This window comes from Dromaius novaehollandiae, chromosome 10 (assembly GCF_036370855.1).
Source record: "Dromaius novaehollandiae isolate bDroNov1 chromosome 10, bDroNov1.hap1, whole genome shotgun sequence".
Taxonomy (NCBI): domain Eukaryota; kingdom Metazoa; phylum Chordata; class Aves; order Casuariiformes; family Dromaiidae; genus Dromaius; species Dromaius novaehollandiae.
The window spans coordinates 9,031,397-9,043,276 of record NC_088107.1 but is presented as its reverse complement, the minus strand read 5'-3'; the positions used below and the strand labels follow the sequence as shown (position 1 = coordinate 9,043,276).

General features: G+C 55.4%; 1 protein-coding gene across 2 annotated transcripts in view; it reads left to right on the top strand.

The window, feature by feature from the left end:
* The first annotated feature begins 1,800 nt into the window (after window positions 1–1,800).
* The window catches only part of NTRK3 (neurotrophic receptor tyrosine kinase 3), a 245,009-nt gene continuing 234,929 nt past the window's right edge, over window positions 1,801–11,880 (top strand). Inside the window, exon 1 of one of the 2 annotated variants that reach the window (XM_026121296.2) lies at window positions 1,801–2,463. In XM_026121296.2, the coding sequence (XP_025977081.2) occupies window positions 2,216–2,463 (248 nt within the window). In that variant the 5' untranslated portion in view covers window positions 1,801–2,215. The remainder of the gene's footprint in view (window positions 2,464–11,880) is intronic. The other variant, XM_026121297.2, reaches the window with a different exon arrangement.

Here is an 11,880-nt window from a genome sequence, read left to right as displayed (position 1 = left end):
ATTGATCTCGCTGGATCCAACTGTTTCACTTTGAAAGCTGGACTGCCCTAATTTGCAAGCAGGTGGGGCTAAGGAAGAAATCAGCCCTCCTAGGTCAGTATTTCTTCGCCAGACGCGTACCCTGCTCTCCCCCCAGAGAGCCCTTGCAGGCAGGAGCCCTGCTGCAGAGCCTTTTATCCCAGGAGCGGGAGAGCCCCCAGGAGCCGGGGCTGCAACTCCAGGCTCTCGTGTGCAGCGCCTTGCACACCCCTGGAGTTTCCCAGGCCTGTAGCACCCGTGTGTGGTGCTCAATATGAAAATACTTCAGTATGAACTGTAGTGGCCGCCCCACGTGGACTGAATGCCCGTAAGTGTGGCTTTGGGCAGCCCTGTTCCCCGCTAAGCACACAAATAACACTCGCAAATCCATGTCCCGCTCCAAGAAGGGCTGCAGCCTCCCTGCAGCTGCTTGGAAGGTTTTTTGTTAGTTGTTTTTGGGTTTTTTTTGCCTTTCTTTTTTTTTTCTTCCCCCACCCCAATCCTGCTGCCCTCTTCAGCTGCCTGGGGTGGATTTGGGGAGTTTGAAGGACTTGGTTCAGTTCAGAGTGGAGATTGCCCAATCTCTCCTCCCAATCCAGCAGGGCAGGAAGCAAAGCCCTGTGCCTGGAAGGAGCAGAACCCAAAATATTTGGAGCCCTACACCTGTAATTCCTCCCTTCTCCCACGCTCCCTGCCTGCAGCACTGTCCCTTTATCATTGTGCCTCTGTGCAGAGGAGCAGAAACACGAAACTATTGGAAAAAAAGGCATGCAGAAAAGCGCTGGAGAAAAGCAGAGCAAATTAAGCAGGGCTCTGATCTGCTTGGGTTTGTGCTTGCCAAAAATGCACCATGCATCTTAATTCGCTCTGCTGTTCAGCTCGCACTCACTGCTCTCCTGATGCCATTTCGGCGCTCTGAGCTCAGCCTTTTCAACACTTCATTCTTCCTCTTTCAGTTTTTTTTTTTTTTTTTTTTTTTTTTTGCATGTCTGATTGCAGAATCTGCTGCAGGAGGGACGGGGAAAGTGAGGGAAGGGAGTATGGGATCCCCAACCCCGGGTGCTCTGTTTGCACTTCTCAGCCAGCCGACTAAGTCCCCGTTGCGTTTTTGAGGGGAGTGTGTGTGTGTGCATGTGTCTTTTCTAGAAAGTCCTTCCTGGGTGCTCTCCAATCGCTTTTTTACCACCCAGCAGTCTGATCTGCCTCTCACTAGAATCCTCTAAAAAACATATATATTTTTTAAATTGCTGTAATCCACGCCACCTTTTATTCTCCTCCAGTTCAGTTTATTTTTTTTCCTCCTCTCCACCCTGTCCGGATTGCAGGCTGCGGGGGGGGGGGGGGGGGGGAGAGAAAAACCCACCCAACACCAAGCGAAAGGCAGCATCATCCTCCTCCAAAAACCAAAAGAGCCGGAGAAAGCAGGAGCAGAGCCAGAGCCCCTCGGCTCTCCCCCAGCACCAATTTAACCCCAGCTGCAACTTTCCCTCTCCGGGCTGGGCTGCGGGGGTGGGTTTCCCCTCTTTCCCCCTCTCCCCTGGATTTATTTTGGTGGCGAGGGAGGGGGTGGGGAATCCTTTTTATTGCAGCGAGGGAAGAGCGCAGAGCCGGGCTTGCTTTGCGAGCCTTCCTCCTCTTCCTCCTCCCCTGCTTTTTTTTTTTTTTTTCTTTTTTTTTTTCCCCTTCCCCGCTGCAGCAGGGCTGGCCAGGCCGGGGCGGGGGGGAGGGAAGGGCTGGGGAGGGAAGCGATGGGAAGGAAAGGTTGCCCCCTCCTCTCCCCAGCCTCCTCTCCCTCTGTGTGTTTTTTTTGCAGGTGTGTCAATTTTATTTCTGCCCAGTAGGTGGGACTTGGTGACTTTCGCACCATTTTTGTTATTTATTTATTTCCCCTGGCTGCCTCCCCAGCCGCTGTTGCAATCCTCCGGAGCGGCTGGCGGGGAGCGCCTGAGCCCGGGCGCCGGGCGCACGCAGCCCGGCCAGTATGCATCTCCGCCCGCTACCGTAGGGGGAATTACAGCCTCTCCTCACCAGCTGCCAGCATGATTTCATCTGCTGGAGGATTTTTGCATCTGATCGCTTGAGGTTTTGTGTTTTTTTTTTCTCCCTCTGTCTTTGTTTCCTTCCCCCTTTCCCCCCCCTCCCCTCCCTCCATCCCCCCTTTCCTCCTCCTCCTCTTTTTTAGAAGCAGCAATCGGAGATGGATGTCTCTCTTTGCCCTACCAAGTGCACTTTCTGGAGGGTATTTTTGCTCTGGAGCATTTGGGGAGACTATCTGCTTTCGGTGCTGGCTTGCCCTGCTAATTGTCTTTGCAGCAAGACAGACATCAATTGCAAGAAGCCGGATGATGGGAACCTCTTCCCTCTCTTGGAAGGGCAGGATTCAGGCAGCAGCAATGGCAACACGAGCATCAATATCACGGACATCTCAAGGAACATCACTTCAATGTAAGTGGGCTCCCCTTGGCTCTCCCAGTGGGTGCCTTGCCCTCCCGGAGGCAGGGTGCTGCCTGGGTGCGTGTTTGCAAGCAAAGCAGCCTGCGCGGAGGCTCAGGTGCCCTCAGCATTGCTGTGCTTCCTGGCATCGCTCACCCTCAGCTCAGCCTTGTTTGTCGTGCCGAGGATGCAGATTGGGTTTTTCCTCTGCCCCATCCGAGAGAGGAGGAAAAGGAAAGAAAAAAAAAAAAAAGCCCAGCAACAGTTTGGCCAAGGCTTGCGAGAAATAAAGTAAATGAAATTTAATTCCTTAGCAGGAGAGCGCAGCAGGCAAAGATGCTAAAGCTGCTGTTTCCTTTAACTATTTGCTTCTGCAAAGGGAGGGGGAAGAACACCACATCCACACACATCCACGTATACCCAAATTGGGCAAGAAAAGCAAGTTCTGAACTGCTTGCTCTTTTTCGAGACTTTGGATCTGATTAGAATGCCATTTTTTCATCCCCACACAGAAAATCCTCCCTTCTCTGCCCTGGCTAAGTGTATGTGGGAATCTGCGGTTTCTGCTTTTTAAGGGGGGAGGGAAAAATAGGACAGTGAGAGATGTCCCTGAAGTAGCTTATTTAACTCTCATTGTTATAATTTTGCAACTCACTCTGGTACTGAGCTGGGATTGTGTGTTTTCATCTCAGGGTGGTGGTGGTGGGGAGAAGAATCGGAGCAGGGAGATATTTTTAGTTGAGCACTTTGCGTTTGTTTGCATGCTTGTTTATCTGGAAAATCAACTTGAAGTTGCATTATCCTTGTTTGGAGACGCAGTTAGCAAAGCTCATGTTAATCTCATCAGCGTAGAGTTGAGAAAGGAATATATTTCCTCCTCCTGAATCCATCATGCTGGGGTATGTGTGTGAGAGGGAGAGAGAGAGAGAAAAAAAATCCTCATCATTTCCAATCTCTGCTCTGTATTTGCCAGTACATTTTTGGGCGAGATGAACTCTGAGCCATTTCATTATTCTAATGCTAATTGAAATGTGAGCATTTAGGGAAATGTAGCCCCCTGAGCAAGTTGCCAGTGGGAGTTCAGCAGAGAAGAGGTGGAATCCTTTATTCTGGCAGTTAAATGCAGCAAGGTTTGAAATGAGTAATGGAGGGTTATTTATTTATTTTTCACCTCGATTGCACAGTTGCATGGAGGAAGAGTGCTTTGCTGGGTCTTTTCCTGAGGCTGTTTTATTTGGTCACAGTGAAATTGCAGCATAGCCATGGAGTAATTGCAGTGGCTCTTTCTCAGCTTTGCTTGTCACCTTTGCTGGGTAAAGATGACTGGATCTGCTTTCCCCAGTTGCTTACAGGTTCATGCAATGTCCAGGCAGATTTTCAGCAAATGCTACTGACCCCATCCTCCAGTTTTGCCTTGCCAGCAAACCTGCTCTGCAAACCCAGCAGGAACAGGGAAAGTAAATGTGAAACTACTGTAATGCTCCCCTTCCAAATGCCCCATATTTATTCTATGTCGCCAGTGCTGGAGTATTTTTTTTTTTTCTCCTGCGATGCTGGAGGGACGTGGGTGATGCTAGGAAAGTCGGGTGATGCTAGGAAAGTCGGAGGAACTCGTGTTTTTTCCTGTGCTTGCTGTTTGTTGTGGTTTTGTTTTAACCCTGTGTTGGACCGAGAGCACGGGTAAGGCTGTGAAAGGTTCAGAAGCCGCCAGCATGATTGTGTGTTTTCAGATACACACATACATCTGACCTGCTGGGAGAGATATGGTGGTTATGTTAGCCCTTTGTATCCAGAAAGTGTCTTTACTGCTTTGAAATTGAAAAATGGTGATAAGCAGTCAGGGAAAAAAAGGGGGGGGGGGGGGGAAACAAGACCTTCTCAATTCCAGAAACAGAGGTGTTAGATAATTTTTTACAAGAAGAGATTCTCTTAAGTTGGGGAACAAGGAGAGAGTGCCGATTTTTCCTGGATGCTATACGCATCTCTGTTCCTCTTGGAGCAAAAGTGCCTTCGCTGCCCCTCCATGCCCCGCACCTACCTCCCAGGCTTTGGGCCCAAAAGGCAAGGTGGGCGCCGGACCAAGGTGAGCCCCTAAACGCCACGAGGGACTGAGACCGAATGTGAGTGAAAACTTTCCCGTGGAGGTTTGTAGGGGGCCTTTTGAGAGGCAAGGCCAAGGAGGAACTGCTCCTAGCAAGGGAGGGTGGCTCTGCCCTCCAAGCCAGGCTTGACCCGGTGTTTGTGCTTTGACACGGGGTCTAGAGCAGGTAGCCTCAGGTCCTGCAACCTCTGGGCTCGATCTCAGGCCTCTCCTTGCTGGACTGACCTCGCGGTGCTGGGGCACGGAGTGTGCTGAAGCCCGCCCTGGCTGCTGATGAATCACGCCTGGGTCTGATTCACCTCCGCACTGAATGGCGCTTCCTCCTACTTGCCGGGCTCACCAGGGCTTTGCTTCATTAGGCAGCTTGCCTCATTTGTGGACGGTGAGTGGGTGAAGGTGCCTTTGCCCTGGGCCGGAGGATGAGTAGGGACATCTCTCCCTGTGTCTTCTGTCAGGACTGGCCTGGGGCAGGGGGATGCTTGGGCCAGGTCCTCCCTGCAGGCCCTGGGAGGAGGTGGTGATCCCTGCTCCCGAAGCATGCTCTCTCCCTCATCCTCTTCTATAACCAGGGAAAGCAAAGGTGGGACATATGGCACTGAAATCCCCGGGGGCTAAGTGGGGCCTCCTCTGCGTCCAAAAGCCGAGCTCAGCACAGAGAGCACTACCTGCCCTGGGAGCCAGTGCTGGGCTGCGTGGTGCTGAGGAAAGCTGCGGAGCCTGTGAGGAGGGCGGGGAAGGAGAGCAGGACAACAGAGAAGGAGCCATGAGCCTGCTTAGTGGTACATTCATATTGTCCAAATCCAAGTGGAGATCCCCCCCAAATCCCTCCAGAGCAGGCCACTCCATCTGGGAACTCCGCAGCTTGTGCTGTCTTGGCGCAAGCCCCCGGGCGCCTCATGCTACCTAGCAGGTATCAGAGCAGTGTTCCTCTAAGGCAGGCGTGGGGAGAGGAAGAGACCCTGCCCACGGTGGCTGTTGGGGAGGGCAAGGCCCGCCAGCACCCTCAGTGCGGTGCCTGGCAAATACGGAGGCTGGAGGCTGCTGGCTGAGCAGGCCACGAGCCGCTGTTTTGCAGAGGCCCAAGCAGAGAAGCACGGTGAGAGGCCCGTGGCGCAGGCAGGACCACTTGGCCTCGTTGCCCATCTCGGGGGCTGGCTGGCCAATGTGTTGAGCAGCACCCTGCCTTGGAGGGTGTTAGTCTTCCCACCGGCTAAACAGGGGAGTTACCCATCGGGAAGGGCCTGAACTTGGGCACCTGCTCTTGGGTACGGGCACTTGAGGAGCCACTTGCTGGGAGGACACCTGCCTGGGCACCCGGCTTCCCCTGCCTTGGTCTCAGCCTGGTGAGGTCGAGGAGAGGGGAGGGAGGACAAGCTGGCCCTAGCGGTGGTGCTCTGCTGTCTTATGGCACCAGGGCTCCCTGGGCAGTGTTTGGCACTGCCTCGAGCCGTACCCCAGGCTCTCTGGGGTGGGAGCATGTTTGTGCCTCCTGGGAGCACTGGCATCGTGGCAGTAGCAGCTGTGCGTCCCCCGGAGCTGAGTGTCTCCGTGAGCCCTGAGCTGGCCACTCCGTGGCCTGTCGCTGCTATGAAGTGCTGTAGTCCTCTTGCCACCTCCACCAGATGCTGTCACCTCTGTGCTGTGGACCTGCTGCAGGTGTGGGAGGTTCCTAGAGGGGTGGCACTGCACCGTCACAGGGCAGAGCGGGTTGAGCCAGTGAGGGTGGTGGGGAAGGATGTCTCATAACCTTTGTGCAAATCCAGGCAGCAAAAGGTTAACAGCGCCGTATGGAAAGGACAGGAGATTCCTGCCCTGAGATGGAGGAGGAGGAGGTTGCGTTGGCTGGTGGCCCCCTGCCCTGCCCCAGCCTACCTGGTTTTGGATTGCATGTCCAGGGATGTGGCTTTGGACGCGGGGATCCTCATGCAATCTGCCGAGGGTCCTGTCTAGTAGGGAGGCTGAGCTGGGCCCCAGCACGGGGTCATGCTGCTGAACTGCAGCCTCCAAATTTGGGGAGAGCTGGACCAGTTGGCCATGGGGCTGGGGCAGGTCTGCAGTGTTGACTTTTTTTGTGCAGTGGGGTGGCCTGGTGGCCTTTTCTTGATCCCCAGCCAGGTGTGACTTGGCAAGGGGAGGGTCAAGCTTCCCTTAACCCAGATATTACCTCTGGATGTGAAGTCAGTGCCCCAGCTTGCTCCAGCTGTTGGGAACCTCTGTGCTGTCATGTTTGAGTTGTGTTCCTGCTATCTAACTTCAGCTGCTGAATGAGGAGGCCAGGTCCCATTGGGTGGACATCTGTGGGAGCATGAATTGGGCTGCATGCTCTGCAAGAGCTCTGGAGGAGTATCTCTCTAGACTGGAGGGGAGGCATGGGGAGAATAGCCTTCTACCCTTGATGTCTGCAGTCCTGCAGCACAAAACCCCTCCTGACCCCTGGGAACTGAGAGGAAGGTCCGTGCCCCAAGCGTCTTGGCCATTCATGACTTTGGCTCCCTGTCCCCCCCCCCGCCCCAAACGATGCTGAGTTGGGCAATGTGGTCTTGTGCCTGGCCTTGGGCTATGGCTGTGTGTGCGGGGGGACCAGGCTCGCCTGTGCCGCCGCGTGTCTCGGTGCCAGCAGGCCCTGGGGAGCCGCGTGCCGAGGCGGGTCGGGGAGTTACCCTTCTGGCAGTGTGGGAAGCGTTTGCGTGCTCCAGCACAGCGCGATGCGCGTGGGGAAGGACGGACGGAGGAGTTTGCCATCTGGGCCTCCCTACTTCTCAGCTGTTGCTATGGAACTGCAGAGATGATGCCAGGAAAGCAACAGCGGCCGGTGCTTGTCACCCCTGGCCTTCCTGTAGGTAGGGAAATGTCCCTGAGATATAAAATCCAGCTGCCTTTATCCCGTATCCAGCCCCACCAGAGGGAAATGATAGAATACCCCCCGAGGGATGGATTTGCAGTGTTTGCAAGGGCAGCTCCTGGATGCCTGCAGCCAGATGAGACAAATTCAGAACAACCCAATAGGAGTCGGGTCATCTTGGAGCAAAGCAGGATGTGGGATTTTGCAGCCTCGCAGCTTGCAGGGCCAAGGGGAAGCATCTCTCTTGTTTTTTTCCCCTGCGGGCAGGAAGGGCAGCCCCATCACTGGTTGACGTGGTACTGTCACACTAGCCCTGGGGGCGTCTGCCGCTCTTAGAGGCGAACGTGCTCCATCCTGCGGGACGTGGGCCTGGCAGGGGGTGGGAGAGCCGCGTCAGCGTGGAGCGGCCTCGCGCCGTGGGGGGTGAGTGGCAGCTTCGGCTCCCACTCGCTGCGCGGGAGCCAGGAACACGTGGCGACGGGGGAGAGAAGGGGGCTCCGGAGGAGTGGGCTGCTGGCAATGGAGGGCAGAGCAGCAGCACCCCTTCGCTGCTGGTGCAGGGGAAAGGTGAGGTGCCGGTGATGACTGTACCTGGGAAGGAAGGACAGGCGTCTGCCTAGGTGGAGCAGAAGCCGGGCTGATGGCCTGTAAAGCCAGGAGAGCGGCTCCTGCAATGCTCGAGTTGGTGATTGCTCTGCCTTGGACAACAGGGCACAGGCTTTGCGCTCTGAATTGGCCCTCTCTATCCTGCCACCCTTTCTGCTGTGCTGGCCCTTGGACCCTCCTGAGGAAGCCTGTGGGGGATTTCAACACCAGGAGGGCTTCTGTGATCTGGGCAACTCATCACTGAGGCTGAAACTTGCCCTGCTGCTCCTATGCTGGGCCCCTTGTGGGATGCTGGCCTCTGGTGATGAGGGGCTATGTGTTCCCAAAGCTTCCCATCCCTCTGCTCCTCCCATCTCCTGGTCCCAGAGGTTTTGGCTGCTGCAGAGCCCATTCAAAAGGTCCTTAATTCAATCCAGACTGTTTTGCATAATTCTTGTTTTTGCAGAGCGGCTGTCCCAAGCGTGTTACCATGGGGGAGGCGAGGCTGCAAGGACAGAAGAAGGTGCAAGGGTGTTTGGGATAGGGAGGTGGGTTGAAATACTTGTTGCCCTAGGAGGTGCCTTAAGACAGGAGAGCTGGTCCTGAATGTCCCAGAACAGTTCCCCCTAAACCAGGGGTTTGGGTCCTTGGTGAGTGCTGTATGGCTTAAGTGCACCAGAAAAGCTGAACTTGAACTGGGGGTACCCGGTGTTCCCTGTGCTGCCCTTGGTGCATGCCCAAGCTGTTGCGTCCACATCATGCTCTTATGGCCTTTCTCTCTGCTTACCAATCTTGGAGGGAGGTACTTTCATAGCACGGGTGACTTCTGGGGCCTATGGTACTTTTGCAGCCCTCAAGGCTATATATGGGGGCAGAGTAGAAGGGTTTGTGAAAGCTGTGTTTGTGCCAGGTCTCTGCTTGGTCTTTCCAGCCACGGCTGGGCTAATGCAGAGCAGAGGGCATCAGGCATCCAAGAGTTACAGTCCCACATTGTCTCAGAAACAGGATTCCTGCTGGGTTGAGTCACCTGCCTTCTCATGCCAGAATCTGTGCTGGTGTCTCTGCCCCCTGTGTGTCTGATCCAGCCAGATATCCCCGAGTGCCCCCAAGCCCAGCTGTGTCTGCGCACTAGCCTGAATCTCTGCTGATTGCCCGTGTGATGTATTCCTCTGGGGAGGGAAAGATCTTGATCTCTGCTGGGAGCTCCCAGCGCTATGCCCAAATGCCCTGTGTGCCTGTTGCTTTTCCTGGTGAGCTGAACCTCAGGCTTGAGCTGTCACCCAGACAGAAGGTCTGAGCATACGGCTGGTGGTCTGGCAGCTGGTGGCCTGGCTTGCCTTCAGGGTGCAGATGATTTCTCCCCAGCTCTTGCCTTCTGCTGGGGCTCAGGAGTCTAGGTCAGCTCTGCCTGCTGACTTGGCTCCCTGGGGTGGGAGATGTGGGGTAGGGATGCTCCGAGTCAGTTCCAGGCATTTCATTGCCATCTGTCCCAAGGGAGAAGCAGAGACTGGAAAGAAGAGACTGAGAAAAACCTTCTGCTCCTCTCTTTGAGGCTTGGAGATGTATCACCTCTTGCTGAGGGCACCTTAGAGCTCAGTTATGGACAGCTCTCTGGGTCTACTCTCATCCCACCAGCATGCCTGGTGGGGGCAAGGTTTGCACATGCTTTGGCAGAGCAAGTTCTTTGCCTCCAGCCAAAGGTCTATGACCGCTCTGGGCACCCTGAAATGACAGGATCTGTGACTCTTTCGGCAAAACAGCCCCCACAGCAGGCCATTACTGGGATGTCTCTTGGGGATCCCCACAGCTTGCACTTTGTGGTGCTACAAAGTGCTAAGCCAGCACATTGGCTTGTCCTGCTAATTAGGGCCCAATACAATGGATGTCCTCCACCACTTTGCAGTTGGATTTGGCTTGCCCCGTTTAAGGAGGTCTGCAGTCCAGAGGGAAGTGAACCAATGTCTGATCTTGTCAGGCTTTCAGGATTGAGCATTACTAATGTTTGTAACTCACCTGTTTAGTGTATTATGTACTGTGAAACAGCAGTGATTTTGAGCTTTTGATTTCCTGCAATGTGTGTGCTTTTTTTTTTGTGGGTTTGGATGCTTTCCAAGCAGGCATGTTTGGTAGCACCTTGAGTGTATGGGTCTACTCCACATTATCCTACTTGTCCCCAAGCCATGCCACACAGCACAGCCAGAGCTGTCCTGCACCCAAGGGATGCAGAGTGAAATGTGCAACTGAGGAGGGTGAAGGTGGTGCTCATGGCATGAGTTTCGTATTCGGTGGCTGCCTTTAGGTTGAGCAGAAAGAAAAATGCTCCTTCCTGTCTTCTTCCCTGTCCTGTCCTCTGCCCAGGTCCACTCCAGGTGAGGGAAAGGACGGGGCTGGGCTTGTACTGCCTGGAGGGGATGGCTGGGAGTTTACAGCAAATGCTTGTTCCCTGCGTAAAAAGATGTGGTTGGCAACCAGAAGCCACAGTCAGCTGGTGTGAGCCCCAGGGGACTTGGCCTCCTCCCTGCTCTGAACCTAGGGCTGCGATGCCCGAGGGCCGTGACTGCGCTGGGCTCTCCCCTGTGTTTGTCTATCTCCCCTCATGGCAGGAGGCTTCTCCGAAAGGAGGCCAGCTGTGCCAGGGTGATTGCACACGAGCAGATTCACAGATGCATTGCATAACCCCCCTGCCAAACTCGAGCCTTTCCCCCGTGTGCCGCCCCTGGGCTGCTCCCAGCCTGGCGGACGCTCCCCGGCCCCGGACCCACTGTGCTGGGTGCCCGGCCCTGCACTCGGTCAGGGCTAGCCGGGAGCCCTCTGCTTAGCGTCTCTCCTCTCCAAGCCTTTCCTCCTCCTGTTTTCCAAGTGTGGTTGAGCCGCTAGAGGGCAAGCGGCTGCGCTAGACGGCCCCGCTGGCGTGCGGGACAGACGAGGCCAGAGCTGCAGAAGAGCTCTGGGCTGCAGCATAACGAAGGCCACCCCGGGTGCCAGGGCGGCAGGGTGCCCTGTGCGAGACCCTGGCTGCCAGGGATGTCCCTCGCTGGGGACAAGGGCCTGCTTCTCCCCTTGCTTGCTCTTAGGCTGCAGGATGCTGTGCACGCAAAGAGCTTTTGCTTTGGGGCGATGCTGCTGCCGTACTCCTCACTGCCCCTCTTGGCAGGTGCCTGTCGGGCTCGGCCCCAGGGTCTGCAGCTGGCTGCGTGCTCCTGAGGACGGCATCCCCGCTACCCGGTGTGAGCGGGTGCCTGTGGTGCCAGGCGGTCCTCTGGGGCCAGGCTTGGGGCTGGGTCACAGTGCTCTCGTCCTAGTAACCGGGAGGGGATGCAGCCAGTGCACCCCCCTGCCCCCACATGCTGGTCAGTGTTACATCGGTGTCACAAGCACTACAGCCTCAGCAGGTCTGTGAATCGAGGTGATCTGAAACTTCTTGGAAGGTGCCAGCCCTGAAGGGCAGAGCTGGCACTGGAGGGAAATGTTTCTTGTCCCTTTGAAATGCTGGGCAGATGTGCTTGATAGGAGCGGTGTGGTTGCCACTTGTGACTGGGCTGGGAGAGCCATCCGCAAGCAACCCTTACAGTTAGGCCCATTTTACTGATGGGGAAACTGAGGCATGGAGCAGCAGTATGACTGGTCTGCAAGCAGCACAGCAGGGACAGAGACCCTTCAGCCCAGCACCAGGCAGGGTTTAAGGAAAGGCCAGGCATGTGGGGAGATGCGCAAGCCTGCCTATCCTGTTACATCAGGCCACTATGAGAGGTGTCCCCAGAGAAATCACAGATGCAAAGGCAAGAGGTCCCAGGCCTGGGCTGAGAGCTGTCTCAGATGTAGTGCTCTCTGCTCCTCCAGTTAACCCTTTGCTGCAGGAGATGGATGGAAGTTGGAGGGTTAAAGAGAGCATGTGCCCTTC